We start from the raw sequence: 17,371 nt of genomic DNA, 5'->3' as shown, positions 1-17,371 counted from the left end.
ACAGCGTGTGAAAGTGCAACATGGGCCCGCCTATAGCCAATAACACGACACTGTAACCGCTGCAAACACTACCAATTCCGATATTGCCAAACATGTTTCAAACGATGATTGATGCATCACAGTTAAACACACTGGACATTTCAAGAAATGATCGCAACCACAGCCATAATGTCATGTTTTGTCCAGTAGGGACAGGTTTGACAGCTAGGAGACAGACGGTCTGCGAACCCGTTCGGATAGTGTTGCAGCGAAAACAGAACAAATACACCTGAGCGACGTACCTTGGACCTCCCATTAGTTAAAATAAACATGCACGAGGAAAGGGACTGATCCGTAATGCTAACAAACCCCACTTATCTGCAGTTTCCGATTGTCAACACGTGCAGCAGTGAACGCTCGCTGTCACCACGGCACTTTCAGTCGGAGACGTGGGAACAACACGAGCTATCCATTCAGTTACCAATTGCCACGATGAAGCCCATTTCTAATGTTCCCCGTAGTGATATTGCTGGAATATTGCTAAAAGCAGCGTAAAAAAATACTCATTCACTCACACACTTTCCACGAAAACCCTCAGCACACAGATCCAGACGTGTATTCTGCTGCAGCTGTCGTCTGCCATAAGAATGAATGGATATTGTTTTACGCCGCATCGATTTTCAAGCAATATCACGACGGGAAACACTAGAAATGGGCTTCGTCGTGGCAATTAGTCACTGTGTGGAACCTTCATATGCCAATATGTGACGCGCGAACGCTTTAACCACTAGGCTACCCGACAGCCTCCTTAATATAGTAGTACATGTATATAAAAGAAATAAAACAATGCTGCAAACGTTGATTTAAGCTCATGCTTTTTTTAGCTAACGGACGATGTGTTGATGATGCTGAGTGAGACGGTGACGTCATTTTGCATTGCGTGTTGCCATGGGTGATAAATCCTTTATATAACCAGATGCAATATGAACTGAATGATAGCGATGACGAAGACGTGACATCTGTCAATCACACGTTAGTCATCACGTGATCTGCAGTGTTACGTGTGAATTGGCACCATGCAGGCGACTCGGTCAGCCATTACGACATTGACGTCTCTCCGTGTCTCTGGCTGTGTCCAGCACTCTTCTCATGAAACTATCGATATATCAAAATGTGTACTTTCTCTTGCAAATATATATCATAAGGTAGTGTGTTTCTGTATCGTAAATAGCCTATGTTTGTAACATAATTAGCCCCGCACGATACAAGTGCCACCGGTGGGGCAGGATACGCTCACCTTTTCGCGAACGCCTGGTACCTCCACTATTGATAGTGATTCAGTGAGTGAGTGAGTGAGTGCGGTTTTACGCCGCTTTCAGCAATATTCCAGCAAAATCACGGCGGGGGACACCAGAAATGGGCTTCACAGATTGTACCCATGTCAGGAATCGAACTTGGGTCTTCGGCGTGACGAGCGAACGCTTTAACCACTAGGCTATCCGACCGCCCATCGGTTTATCGCATGGATGATCTGATATGAAAGATAACAGGATCTGCTGCAGTGAGTAGTGAGTGAGTGAGTTGGGTTAACAGTATAACAATAGTCCTGTCATATCACGGCGTGTCAGCTTAATGTGGGAGAAAAGCCCGAAGTAAGTGTACCACTTTGGGAAAACCCACGAGCACGGATATGGTGCTGGCAAACCCAGAAACATAATCGGGGCGAACCGGGATTCGAACCCACAATCATAGGTCTCTGGCGTGCCCAAGGGACGCAACTCTGCACAGCGAATCGCGGCGCCTCAGACGACTGGGCCACCCGTGCCCCCGCGACAGTGAGCAATGCATACGTGTTGCTTCAAAGTGTTCAAAGAATTATATACAGCTCGAATGCAACTGAGAGTCACCAACCATGTAACAGATTAATACTTTTATATATATAACTATCAAATATGAATATAGAAATGAACAAATGGAGTAATTTAAATAAGACAAATCTAAATGATAAAACAATTTCCCTAGGAACGGTGTAGCCAATGTGACGTATGTAACCAAGGTAACGGATGCAACCAATGTAACCTATGTTCGTTTAGTTTGTTTGTTTGTTTGTTTGTTTTAAACGCCGCACTCAGCAATATTCCAGCTATGTGACGTAAATAATCGAGTCTGGACCAGACAATCCAGTGATTGACACCATGAGCATCGATCCACGCAAATGTAATAACTTATGTAACCAATGTAATTGATGAGATTCAAAACTGATATGAAGCGTGATTGTAACATAGAAAATCTTCGGTACTGTAGCTGACTCGGGAATGAGGTCACAGCCCCCTGCCGACGTTTACAACATTCACAGATATAGCTATTGTGGGAAAAGGTGAACACCATAACAAGTCATTCTTCAACAACACCGAAATCCGATGTATCACGTTTGGTCTATAGTCGCCATTTATCACAATGGAAATAGTCGGGACTAAAAGCTTGTCGTGCAAGATCGCCATTACTAAACATTGACGAGGAGATGTGAGCGAGAGCACGTGTTGCCATAGCAACTTCCTCTGTGATTACCTGTGGATCCAATTGCTTGTATACACAACTGTATACGGTCCGGGGGCGTCACACGTGCACTTGCTGAGTCACTTGGTGTCATGTGTACACAAGAGCGAGCATGTCAGTCATCTAGTTGAAATGAACATACTTTTACACCCAGTACCGGACAACACAAACTTAAACAAAACCAAGAAAATACAAACGGAATTTCAATATGGTACTTTTCGATGAAGTCAGCATTGATTTTGTCAATGGATATCCTCGATCTCTCTCTTGAAACATTGCAAGGAGTGTATGACATCTCTAAAAATATCACAATTGTTCAGACATTATCACATATTGCAGTCCTTGGGTCCTGGGGGAGGAGAGTGATAGGGGTGACTTGTAGGCTATGTGCCACTCCCACCCCCATACTGTCCTCCCACTCACACTCTAGCACTTGGAACCTTCCGACATAATCACACGTCGGCAATCGGGCAGAATCTCCATCCCTGTGTTGCACTGATGGCGTGAGCAGTGAACGGTGCATCTGTCACATTGTCCCATACAACACCGAATTGAGGTCAACATAACCCTCGTCAGGTGTCTATCTCTAACACCAAGATCCACCTCTAACTCTTCAACTCACATGTAGAGCATACATGTACATTTCTAGACATGCTATCAATGCGTAGTCCTGTACTTTGTCTAGTTTCAGCATACCCAGCCCTGGACAGTACCAGAACTTGGCAGTGGTCAGTGTCTGTCTCAGTTTCTGTCCATAGTCCTCCTAATCTCAGCAGCACATTACATCCTCAGCAGAAACACACCAAGTTGACCAACACCTTGTCCACTACTTTTCACTTCCTCGAAGGTGCCACACGTGTGATTCGTAGAGGACCCAAACACAGGTTGGCTACATTCGTGCGTGCATCTGTTACCTTCTCGAAGCATCATTCACCGACGGCATTGTCAGGAGAAATCACTTTAACAGCCCGGCCACCTGTTTGTCCAGTTTCTTAATCTCCTCTATCTGTGACACCTCCTCTTCCTCTGAATCTATCTCGACCGACGCGGAGGGGATGGGGGGAGGGGGCATTGTTTTAAGCATGCCAGTCTCCTGAGTCGGAAGCTGGGGTAAATGGTCCACATTTAATATCACAGGAGGAACAGACTGCTGTTTGATCTTTAGTGAGGTCTCTATGATGTCCTGTGCTGTCCCGCTGCTGGTCGTCCTGGACGAAGCAGTCTGACATGAGTCTAGAGACTGAGACGACTCGTCCAGGTCGAAGTGTTCATAGCGGGGTTCACTTTCATTGATTACTTCCCTATGAGTAGTCAGATTATTTTTATATGTTTTAAGATGTGGCCTTTTCTTTGTAGACCGCTTCCCTCGTCTCCCTTTAGAGTTAGGCTTCCCATTCACTTCTGTGGAATATGGATCAGTTGTGTGGGGGGAATGGTTGTTGCTCTTACCCCCTCCGTGTCCTGTTGAATGTCTCGGCCCATGTCCCGTTGCATGTCCAGGGACAGGGCCACTGGGGGCTACTGCAGGTTTGGTTTTGGGTCGTGAGCAGACCGTAAAGTACAACACGGTGATGAGGGCGCTCATCCCCATGCCAGCTATGCCACAACAGATGAGGATGATACCAACAATCTTCTTGCCCTCCTCATTTCGCCACTCGGGAGGGAGGCCCGTCGTGTCGACCTCCATGATGCGGTAGTTGAGCACCAGGCAGACTCCTGTAGACAGCATGATGATCCCGAACAGCGCAGAGAAGACGCTGATTGCACAGCAACAACATTGGCTCTGCATCGACTGCATCCTGGCCATCTGAAACAGACAGGAACCATGAGGACTGACTAAAGCAAAGGAACAAACAACTCTCCTCCCAAGCATGGAAAGAGTATAGAATGACAGTTCTTTCCAAACTTAGAGAGCAAAGGATGCCTTGTAAAATGTAATTGATTGATCAAAAGTTGATTGGTTAGGATCCTGATCATGTCTGTAATAATATATGTCAAAATGTAGAATTAAGTTTTTGAAGGTTTTTAAATTGTTTGACTGAATGGGACACACACACACACACACACACACACACACACACACACACACACACACACACACACACACACACACACACACACACACACACATATATATATATACATACATATATATATATATATAGTTTAGGACACGCACAAATATTTGAATAATGCTTACACCAATTCAGAAATGCACACAGCTGGAATTAGAACCTTTGGTAAAAACAGTCCTCTTATACTCTGCTCGTGGTAGCACACCTCGTCAACCCTTCACTGTACATATCTCTACTTATGATCTTATGTACATGACTGACTGTCACGTCATCGTCACCACAGTTAGTTTGATTCTTGGGTGTGGAAACAAAGTGTTTTGTCTTCAAAGGTAGACACATCAACGCTTTAGTGTTCAGATATAAAGTCCCACGCAGTACTACGAGTCTGGCTACATACTACTGGGCGTCGTCAAGACGTTTGATGCGACCTGCTGGAGAGTTCGGCTTGTGGGATGCCCTATACACTACACGCAGACACTGACATAATAACATAGCCGTAAAGGATTGGGTGGAGTTGGTTGTACGTCGCCATTAGCAATAGTCCAGCATGGTGGGCCCTCAGAGATTATCTTTACAACATATGGGGAATCGAACCCTAGACCTAGATGCGGGACTGCTTTAACTAGTCGGCTACCCCACTGGACCTGAAGTTACTTGAATCACAATAGGCCATTTCGCCGGGGAGGGCGGTTCAGTAGTAGGGCTTAATTTGGCCTTAATTTCTGACGCGTGCTACAAGTAATTTCGGATAGTTAACACGTCTCTAGACATCACAAATCAATCAACTTGCACGTCCGTTGCCGTCAGCTTTACAAGCAGTGGCGTGCTGGAGTTGCATAGACAAGAGTAAATGATCATAGCACAGCTGAAGCATTCATGCCAATTAATCTACTTGTACAGAAGACAGAAGGTGCCAGATGGATTTATTGTACGATAAACAGCCCCCACTCGTTCTTTATTTCTTAAATATAGGATAGCTACTCGATACATCGCAAAGAACAAAACGAAGCGTGCTTTATTTCACGTTTGAACATAGTTTTATCATGACGTCATTTCTGGAGATTCGAATATGCGTTCGCCACTTGTTGAGGTCGAAAAGTGGACGACGTTATTTTTGAGAGAGACGTGTCTAGTAAGTTGTTCCCCATATGTGTAGCTGGGGTATGCAGATAAACGCAGTGGTCGAATGAGTGGGAGAGATATGAAAATCGGTTTCGGGAGATAAGGTACAGATGATCGACGTGAGGATTGTCAGAATATACGGGATATACCAAACTTAACCCACCTGTTCATAAAATGGACTTGTCTGACATTTCCGAGGTCGGATTCTATCCAGGGAGTCATCAATAGTAAAGTTTGGTACATATGTTTGAAACTTGTACATTTTATCCACATCAACATCTCATATAAGAAAAAAACGATAGGTGGTCGTTGTGTATCGTACAATAAAACACTGCAGGGAGAATACCTTACCTTTCCGAGAGGACACTCAACTCATAGCTTCTAGCACACAGGCAGGCCACCATGTCATAAAGTCAACTGGACGGGAACGGGAGAAAACGACAGGACCAAACAAGACGAGTATACTTATTATATTCACGCTTGACCGACTATGGAGCTTATCCCTGGGCCTGCTACGCTTCCACAACTTCAAAGCAATAAAAGCTGGCCAGCCCAGACTGGTCCAACCGGTAACAATTGATCAAATGACCAGGTCACCCGTTGGTAATTCTCGCTTGTTTCATTACAGCTACGATACATCAGAACCACAATGATAGCCATCGCTTCCCCGGGGCATAATGTGGGCATCGCCGTGGGACGGTCTCACCTGTGGGCAAACTCTACTTGGCATTTCGTTCATATTTCACAACACAGACAACATTTGTTTGTTTGTTTGTTTGTTGTATAACACCGCACTCAGCAATATACCAGCTACATGACGGCTGTCTGTAAATAATCGAGTCTGGACCAGACAATCCAGTGAATAACATCATGAGCATCGATCTACGCAACTGGGATACGATTACATGCATCAACCAAGTCAGCAAGCCTGACTACCCGATCCCGTTAGTCGCCTCTTACGGCAAGCATGGGTTGCTGAAGACCTCGTCTACCCCGGATCTTCACGGGTCACAGACAACATTCACACACATTCGCAGCACTTAGTATTGCATATTTGATACCCTGTATATGCCCAGGTGCCCGATATTAATAGGTGTGGTATGACGTAGATACCCAGGCGTCTGATTTTCACAAGACAATTCATCTTCAACATACACTATCTGGCAATTGACTACCCACTGTAACACACAGTTCTGGGTGAACTCCCGCCGCATGTATTCACCCCCAGTACCTGTACCTGGCAGCAGGTTGCAGTGGTAGACTACTCTGCACCGTGTACTTCCTGGTAGAACTGTCTGAGGGCGCTGTGATTTACAGGGCGGTACTTCTGTCCTGAGTTTCCCGGAGCCTACAACGTTACTCCACACATTGCCTGCCAACTGTAGATCCTGTGTGGACTCTGTGACACCACAAACAGCGTGCGACACTCAGCTGTTTGTACACATCGCCTTCTTGAACTGCACTAAAGGACACTAAGCGATGCAACACTACTTGTTAAAACTGCCTGTTAGGACACAACCCTGAGGGCTAAAGTGCTGTAAAAGTAATTTTGTGCAAAGGTTTTATAGATCACGATCTATCAATCAATATAAAACATGTCAATACGTCCAGTGTGCTTCAAATTGCGAGCGAATATTTCTTATTTAGATATGTACTCATCTGTGTAAGTTTACATTTCCCCACTAAGAGCCAACGGCATAAACACAACCAAACGCCAAGAGCCTAAAGGTGTAGTTTATAAAATTGACTGCCACTGTGTACAATTCTACGTAGGCGAAACATCCTGCCCCATCAACACCAGAATCAAAGAGCACAAAACATCGAACCAGACAGTAAATCAGCCATCTCGGACCATATCAGCAACCGCCCCAATCACAACATCAAATGGGAAAACGTCCAAATCCTCTCCAACCTCCATGACTTCACTAAAAGAAAGGGGGCACGGGTGGCCCAGTCGTCTAAGGCGCCGCGATTCGCTGTGCACGCCAGAAACCTATGATTGTGGGTTCGAATCCCGGTTCGCCCCGACTATGTTTCTAGGTTTGTCAGCACCATACCCGTGCTCGTGTGTTTCACCAAAGTGGTAAACGTCTGAGACCTGCATCACTTCGGGCTTTCCTCCCACATTAAGCTGACACGCCGTAATATGACTGGAATAATGTTAAAAGCGGCGTTAAACCCAACTCACTTACTCACTAAAAGAAAACTAACAGAAGCAGTCCACATTCGCGGCCACAAGACATCAATCAACAGATATCAAGGCTATTTCATCCCATCTGCCTTCTATGAACTCATTAAGCAATAATCGTCACACCTCCGTAAACCTATCCTGTTTAATTGGCTTGATGTCTCATTGGCTTCCACCTCGTGTTCTCTGTCCATCATGTTGTTACAGTAGTACCATTCTCTTGTCATTACTCAACCTATGCAATTATTGTTACTGTTAATCCTCCACCAACAATAAATATTCTGTACCATCGTCCATCATTCAGTCTTGCTTGACAACGGTATAAGGATCTATACCGAAACGTCGCCTTTACAATAATTAAAGAAGTTGCTATCCACACATTGTGTCTTAGCATTAGCCATCTGGGAACCCCGTTCAAAGCGATTTAGTATGGTTTACGCCGCATTTGGCAACATTCAAAACACTTCCCGACGCTATTCGTAAGAGGCGACTAACAGGATCGGGTGGTCAGGCTCGCTGACTTGGTTGATGCATGACAACGTATCCCAATTGCGTGGATCGATGTTCATGATGTCAATCACTGGATTGCCTGGTCCAGACTCGATTACTTACATACCGCCGTCATATAGCTGGAATATTGCTGAGTGCAGCGTTAAACAACAAACAAATAAACAAGCAAACCAGGGAAGATAAAGCACGGACATCACACAATGGGGACTAGACCCTGGGTCTGGGCGTGAGTGACGACCTCAGTCATGGATTACTGTTTGAGCTCGATGAAGGCTTTGCAACATCAATTAATCGTATATTGTTGTTTACGCGATAATCCAATCCGATAAACTTCGTATCACGGTCTGAAAATAATGCAAGTGAGGCCTAGCTGGAACTACTTTTGATAAGCTCCATGCATCTATGTATTTGCCTTCGAGCTCGATAAAATATTGTCTAACTTTGCCGGTAAGTTTAAGAGTTTAAGAGGTTTAGCGGTGTGCGGATGTTCCCTCAGCCAAACGTGGCTGCAAATAATTTGGCACTATTTTACTAACTCTATAATTGTATCTATACGCGGTTTCTAGGGTTATTTTGGCGAGTCAAAATGCTTCTTAATCTGGATACTTCTTGATACTTCTTAATTATAAAAGAATCAAACTTTAACAAAAGATACATTTTATAAAAACATTACCCTCGTTTGTTTCAAAGCAGTAAAATTAAAATATTAGGAAATAAAATTGCCTTCATATATTCCTGGTATATTTATGGTATTAACGATAGGGACACACTCTCCTCTGTTAACGTACGGTGTACCATAATGGTATATCTATCATAGGTAATCTAGTGGCCAATGACTTCAATAACACATGCTTATATGGCCTAGGAACAATGTCACCGTGACCCAAGAAATGCCTCACCCGTCTCATTGTCGCATGTGTCCCTAATGCTTTGATCGGTAAGCCTGGGATCGGGTACACCACAGCATGAGAGTTACGGGGCGCTGCCTGTTTTATGTGGCCCTTCGATGTGTTGTGTTCCGCGCCAATCGTTCACTACTGTTCAGATCGATAGAGATCGATACAGCCTGCTAAACGATGGCATGTGCTAGCATGTGACAACGTTCCCGCTAGGTGGATGTACCGTTATGAAAACGTCCTGTCATTACACTTGACGGCTGTGCCACGTAAGATTCTTCTTCAAGTCGAAAGGCAACAAATCGTGTATCCTCCGATTATCCTCTACCATGTAGTCACGTACACACATTAATATACAACTTGAATCATTCAACAACCATCTGCTTGTTTTACACTCGTAACATAAATACACCCGTAAGCCATAACCTCTTATCTCCCTTGTTCTACGCATGTCCTACCTACACGCCCTGTTCTACACGTCAATACGGCATGTTCTACACGACAGTTCTACATGACACTGTACTACACGTCAATACGGCATGTTCTACACGACTGCCCTACCAACACGACACTGTACTACACGTCAATAGGGCATGTTCTACACGACACTGTACTACACGTCAATACGGCATGTTCTACATGACTGCCCTACCAACACGACACTGTACTACACGTCAATAGGGCATGTTCTACACGACACTGTACTACACGTCAATACGACATGTTCTACATGACTGCCCTACCAACACGACACTGTACTACACGTCAATAGGGTATGTTCTACACGTTACTGTACTACACGTCAATACGGCATGTTCTACACGACAGTTCTACATGACACTGTACTACACGTCAATACGACATGTTCTACATGACTGCCCTACCAACACGATACTGTACACGTCAATAGGGCATGTTCTACACGACTGCCCTTCCTACACAACGCTGTTCTACACGTCAATACGACATGTTCTACATGACTGCCCTACCAACACGACACTACTACACCTCAATACGGCATGTTCTACACGACTGACCTTCCAACACGACACTGTTCTACACGCCAATACGGCATGTTCTACACGACTGACCTTCCAACACGACACTGTTGTACATGACTGGCAGCTGTATGTCAAGCACACTGGGCTAGGCGAAAGGGAAGGGAAACATGGTATACATTATAAACTTTCTATATGTCTTGCTGTGTTCGCGCTGGGGTTCCTCTTCACCATTGAAATCAACAATGACGCTCAACGACGACAGCCATATAGCACAAACTTACAGCACCTCGCAATCATGACTTACAAGGCAGTACTGTCTGACCGCCTGTACATGTCACTGAAGATGTTCGTGGATGTTTTTAGTGAATGTGTTTTGCGCCGTCGCCTGCCTGACAGACCGGAGCCGTGTTGACCACGCTGCTGGTGATCCCGGACGTTCCTCTGGGGTGACACTGTACGCTTAAAACTGCGGTCATTTCAGTTTTCACAACAGTCTAATTTTCGGAGAAAAGCATGAAAACTACGCACAGTTGTGTATCTCCAGACTCACCTCGATTGACACATCGATGTTGGAAATATGCATAGATAACTCTCCGTCCGTCCTATATTCCTACCCTTGCCTGACACGATTCTTGTCAAACACACACCCTCTGAGCAAGATAACGATTACTCAACCGCGTGTACAGACGTCTAGATCTTTTTGTTAGCCCACTTCAAAAAGCCCATACACCACTATTCCGCAGTACTCTTGTCCGTGTGGACTACGTAGACTGCGTAGCATTACCATAGTGAGAAGGAGCCTCCCAGTACCGTATGTTGGTGTCTACACATCACCACGCGCCGTCCCCTGGCTGTCTTTGTGTAGTTGTTTGTTTGTTTCATAATGTTTAACGCCGCACTCAGCAATATTCCAGCTTTATGACGGCGGTCTGTAAATAATCGAGTCTGGGCCAGACAATCCAGTGATTGACATCATGAGAATCCATCCACGCAATTGGAATACGATGACATGCATAAACCAAGTCAGCGAGCCTGACCACTCGATCCCGTTAGTCGCCTTTTACGACAAGCATGGGTTGCTGAAGACCTATTCTAACCAGGATCTTCACGGGTCTTGTTCTCTAAGTAGGGATTGTGATTCCTTATTTCACTATCGTTGTGACGCAGTGAGCAGCGAAGAGTGGTGAGTGAGTGAGTGAGTGAGTGAGTGAGAGGGGTTGGGGAGGACGCGTGTGCATATACTCAAGTTGACTGTGTGCGAGGTGGAGGCCTGGGTCACGGTGACAGTACAGTGCACCTATCGGCTATCAAAGTGGCATCATAATCACTCTGCCAAGATTGTAACGTCAACACGAACCGCTTTACAACTGTGTACCGAGAGCTTACTCACCGGATGAGAATCTTGCCGACGACTGTGGTACGTCGGCCTGAGATAACACAGTAGCTGCTCCTAATCCGGGTGTCCACCGATATGAGTGAGAGCCACTTTTTCCGCAACTTCGTCTCTATATTGGTGTGAGCGACACAAACTTTTGTCGCCTGTCAAGCGAGGCCGCGGTGACTTGTTGCGATATATCAATTGCTCCATGTGTAGACGCAGGAAGAATTCCTGCATGATACTTGCCCAGCCCGATCTACCCACTGTGTCAAATATTAATACAACCATTTCTCCGTAGGGCAACCTATCCTTCTTCAGCACGTCCAGTGAGGTAAAAAATACAGTAAGTACATTATTTGTTTGTTTGGGGTTAAACAACAAACAAACAAATAATGTACTTTCTGTATTTTTTACCTATATATTTACTTGTCTTTTTGTGTCTCACGGGCTATTTTCGCCGGGAAACTCATCATCTGTACTCCCCGCCAAAAGAAACGCGAATACCATACATGCTGGTTAATACATGGAGAATTACCCATATTCAGGAGATATTAGATTGGTTCGACGCACAATGAACATACTGGTATGTTGTGTGAACCGACGCTCATGAACGCATCATATGTGACGTCATAGATCCATCGGTCGAGATGTTCCATTTGTCTCGCGCTGGATAAGCGTGTAAAGTTTGATAACCACGTGCAGCATATCATGATAAGAACGAAGACAATATGTGGCTACACTTGACTGCTTATTAGTTTTGTCATTAATTTGTACACTTTGGGAACACCTCTCCTCGGCGTTCATACTTCTCTGTATGTCTGGTTCGCTTTTCTTTTGGCGGTGAGTATATATTGAACGTTTAGAAGTTAAAGTGGATGTCATTGAAATCTGCCTGGATACCTCGTGACCACACCCTCCCAGACGAACCTTACGCACGCATTCTCGCCATAGGACTTGAGTGTGTATGTTTGTTTGTTGTTTAACGCCGCACTCAGCAATATTCCATCTACTAGTATATGGCCGCGGGCTGTAAAGAATCGAGTCTGGACCAGGCAGTCCAGTGATTGATGTCATGAGCATCGATCCATGCAATTGGGATACGCTGACACTTATTAACCAAGTCATCGAGCCTGACCACCCGATCCCGTTAGTCGCCTCATGAGAATCATGGGAGGCTGGAGACAATACCATGTATAGAACGTTGATAAAAGCATTTCGCAAAAGGAAACAATGTCGTATCTTTCGTTTAAGCCAACACACGTCACATGTACATCCTGAACACCCCATTCAAAAAGGGCACTCTCCTATTTTCTTCCCGGATCATGGTAGGTGAGGTGAGGTGAGGTGAGGTGAGGTGAGGTGAGGTGAAATTGGGTTTAACGTCGCGTCCAAGATTATTGCACTTATATAGCGACGTGCATGCACGTGTGTGTGTGTGGCTGCTTGTACTAGTCCGGACTGATGCCGATTTATAGTGCTAGACCACTGAGATACCATGCTGCAGTTTAACATGAATACCTCACTCAGACACAGTATATTGACTCCGAGCAGTCATTGTTTTAGCCCCTTATTGCCAAGCGCCAGACAGGGTAACAACAAGTACCATCTTTTAACGTCTGGTATGACGCGGCCGGGGATCGAACCCCGGACCTTCCGCTCTCCGGGCGGACGCTTTACCACTAGACCACAGAGGAGGTTCATGGTAAGTGGTTTCACAATGTGTGTATGATGTGTGCGTGTCTGTGTGTGTGTGGTCACGCCAAAATGACGGCAATCGTGCTGTTAACGTAGTTTGTATGTTGAACTGCGTTTTAAATATCACCACAGTCTATGACAATTAAATAAAGAGAAACGTTGGACACGGGTGTTTTAAAGTCACCTGTACATGTATCAACTTGAGAGTCCAGCGAAAACCAAAGATCAAAATACTCGCAAACATAAGGAATAAATAGTTGCATCGTCCCGGATGAAAAAGGAGTTGTGGAATTCTTGTGATCTGACATCGGAGTATCCTGTTGTAGCTACTAGACACGCCCCAGCCTACATCCGGGTAGACAAGCACCTGCAGGTCTGCGTGTCTATCAGCTGTGTGTGTCAATGCTATTGGGCCAGGGTGGGAATTTGGCGGACATTACATCAATAAAAGGGGAATTAATATCACCTCATTTCTTCTGAAATTCAGGATTTATATAACAGATGTTCTCAGATTTGCTGATTGCAGGGTCAGCATACGTGTGTTGTTCATGTCTAGTACCTCAATGCGACACAGGGCACGTATCATACCGATGTCAACCGGTTTACTTGAAACCAAATGGCGATCAAACACAGTTAGCGTAATGACACATGTTGTCATTTCTCCCAAAGTGAGTGAGTACGGTTTTACGCCGCTTTTAGCAATATTCCAACAATATCACGTCGAGGGACACCAGAAATGGGCTTCACACATTGTATCCATGTCGGGAATCGAACCCGGGTCTTCGGCGTGACGAGCGAACGCTTTAACCACTAGGCCACCCGACCGCCCTCATTTTCCCCAAAGACACACGTTGTCCATTTGGCTACAGATATAGAGATTATCCAGCACAGTGTGACCCTTATTTCAAATATGATAGTTATACGAAATTTGGCGAACATGAAACATTTGTTTTATTGCTAATATATGATGCTAGCACTAAGGTAGCAGACGATGTAACATTTTTTCATGAAATATCTTTTAACAAATAACTGATGTTCACCGCGTTATTTTACTTTGTCAAGTAACCCCCAAAACCGCGTATAAATACAATTCTCGTGTAAACTGTCCCATTTTCATACTGGGCCAAACTATGTCTGGCCATATTTGTTAACTGACACACCCATACGTGCCTTTTATCTACTAGTAAGTTTCTGAACATATTTGCAACCTAAGAAGGTACTTTTTTAGCAGGTAGACATTGTGTCCATATGGGGAGCTGGTGAAAATAGTTCCTGCTGGATGACACTGCTAGTTCAACACTGGTGTTATCGTATACCAGATAACATCATATAATACCGAGAGTAATATAAGTATTACATAGGTCCCTGTATATATCAGTTTTACATCAGCCCCTGTAGATATCAGTCTTACACAGGTCCCTGTAGATATCAGTCTCACACAGGTCCCTGTAGATATCATTCTCACACAGGTCCCGGTAGATATCAGTCTCACACAGGTCCCTGTAGACATCAGTCTCACACAGATCCCTGTAGATATCAGTCTTACACAGGTCCCTGTAGATATCAGTCTCACGCAGGTCCCGGTAGACATCAGTCTCACACAGATCCCTGTAGATATCAGTCTTACACAGGTCCCTGTAGATATCAGTCTCACGCAGGTCCCGGTAGATATCAGTCTTACACCAGTCCCTGTAATATCAGTTTTACACAGGTCCCGGTAGATATCAGTCTCACACAGTTACCGGTAGATATCAGTCTCACACAGGTCCCGGTAGATATCATTCTCACACAGGTCCCTGTAGATATCATTCTCACGCAGGTCCCGGTAGATATCATTCTCACACAAGTCGCGGTAGATATCATTCTCACACAGGTCCCGGTAGATATCAGTCTCACACAGGTCCCAGTAGATATCAGTCTCACACAGGTCCCGGTAGATATCAGTCTCACACAGGTCCCTGTAGATATCAGTCTTACACAGGTCCCGGTAGATATCAGTGTCACACAGGTCCCGGTAGATACCAGTCTTACACAGGTCCCTGTAGATATCAGTCTCACACAGGTCCCGGTAGATATCAGTCTCACACAGGTCCCTGTAGATATCAGTCTTACACAGGTCCGAGTAGATATCAGTCTTACACAGGTCCCGGTAGATATCAGTCTTGCACAGGTCCCGGTAGATATCAGTCTTACACAGGTCCCGGTAGATATCAGTCTTACACAGGTCACGGTAGATATCAGTCTTACGCCAGTCCATGCAGATATCAGTCTTACACAGGTCACGGTAGATATCAGTCTTACACAGGTCACGGTAGATATCAGTCTTACGCCAGTCCATGTAGATATCAATCTTACACCAGTCAATCTACACATGTACCAAATACCATTACATTTTAAAATACAATTGCCAAGTAATGGCCATAAGAAGTGTCAGCTTCCAATATGGTTGTGCAAGGGACAGATCAAGGTGAAAATGTAAAGACTATAGCAAGAAACTGCAACATAAACGTTGAGACCCATTACTTACTGTAGACGTACTATACACCTATTTCATTACACTTTAATGGCCGAGTTTTGATCGTAAATAGTTTTCACAATACGTTGCCGAGGGGGTGAAGCTGGTCCAGTGGTTTCTAACAAGAAGATGTTTACGATGCTCGGCGCACGTCTGACGCAGAACCAGTCCAGGAAATAAACTCACTTGTCATTGAGTCAGGTGAGCTAAGCATATATGAGACTATGTATTGACTATTAAGAGAAATGTGTTGAATATGCGCTACATTGGTGGGCCAGTTAGGTGGACCACGCCCAGTGCGTACGCCCGTCACGCTCACAATCACTGACATGAATACAAACCACATTCCGCAAGTTCTGCCTTTGTGCTCCCTTGAATACAGAGACAGAACTCGGGTCTGGCGTGATGCCTCTCACACTTCAGTGGCACGTTCCACTTGCTTCTGTGCCCTCGCAGTACTGCAATGTCTCGTCCGTCCACGGCTACCAACAGTTACATGATCTACCCACAACTACATCGTCTACCCACAACTACATCGTCTACCCACAACCATTTAACCGCCTCACACTGTTTATCCACAACAAAACAATTTAACTACATAACACCGTCTACCAACAACAAAACCATTCACCCACCTCACACCGTCTACCAACAACAAAACTATTTAACCACATCACACCGTCTACCAACAAAACTATTTAACCACATCACACCGTCTACCAACAAAAAAAACATTTAACCACATCACACCGTCTACCAACAACAAAACTATTTAACCACATCACACCGTCTATCAACAATAAAACTATTTAACCACATCACACCATCTACCAACAACAAAACAATTTAACCACATCACACAGTCTATCCACAACAAAACTATTTAACCACATCACACCGTCTACCAACAACAAAACTATTTAACCACATCACACCGTCTTCCAACAACAAAACCATTCACACACCGTCTATCCAAACCAAAACTATTTAACCACATCACATAGTCTACCAACAAAAAACCCATTTAACCACATCACACCGTCTATCAACAAAACAATTTAACCACATCACACCGTCTATCCACAACAAAACTATTTAACCACATCACACCGTCTACAAACAACAAAGCAATTTAACCACATCACACCGTCTATCCACAACAAAACTATTTAACCACATCACACCGTCTATCCACAACAAAACTATTTAACCACATCACACCGTCTACCAACAACAAAACCATTTAACCACATCACATAGTATATCCACAACAAATCCATTTAACCACATCACATAGTCTACCAACAAAAAACCCATTTAACCACATCACATAGTTTACCCACAACAAAACTATTTAACCACATCACACCGTCTATCAACAACGTAACCATTCATCCATCTCTGACAGCCTATCCACAACTAAACCATTAACCCACCTCACGCCGTTCACCCACAT

General features: G+C 44.7%; 2 protein-coding genes across 3 annotated transcripts in view; both read right to left on the bottom strand.

Moving 5' to 3' along the window:
- Positions 1–1,052: 1,052 nt before the first annotated feature.
- The window catches only part of LOC139468460 (uncharacterized), a 36,327-nt gene continuing 20,008 nt past the window's right edge, over positions 1,053–17,371 (bottom strand). For both annotated transcript variants that reach the window (XM_071250428.1, XM_071250427.1), the window contains one exon: positions 1,053–4,342. In XM_071250428.1, the coding sequence (XP_071106529.1) occupies positions 3,491–4,342 (852 nt within the window). In that variant the 3' untranslated portion in view covers positions 1,053–3,490. The remainder of the gene's footprint in view (positions 4,343–17,371) is intronic.
- Positions 14,786–15,738, bottom strand: LOC139467776 (coagulation factor V-like). The gene is made up of 2 exons (XM_071249283.1): positions 15,143–15,738; positions 14,786–15,089 (listed from the first exon to the last, which is right to left on the bottom strand). The coding sequence occupies exons 1-2, from the start codon at positions 15,736–15,738 to the stop codon at positions 14,786–14,788; spliced, it is 900 nt and encodes a 299-aa protein (XP_071105384.1).

This window comes from Haliotis cracherodii, unplaced genomic scaffold (assembly GCF_022045235.1).
Source record: "Haliotis cracherodii isolate W230 unplaced genomic scaffold, xgHalCrac1.p SCAF_2, whole genome shotgun sequence".
NCBI classification, from domain to species: Eukaryota; Metazoa; Mollusca; class Gastropoda; order Lepetellida; family Haliotidae; genus Haliotis; species Haliotis cracherodii.
The sequence above is the reverse complement of the archived record's forward strand: the minus strand, read 5'-3'. Positions and strand labels throughout refer to the sequence as shown.

Coding starts and splice junctions, on each gene's coding strand:
- LOC139467776 (XM_071249283.1), bottom strand. CDS start 15,738: ATGGACTGGCGTAAGACTGATATCTACCGTGACCTGTGTAAGACTGAT. Junction 15,090..15,142: donor TGTGAGACTGATATCTACCG/GTAACTGTGTGA, acceptor CTGATATTACAG/GGACTGGTGTAAGACTGATA.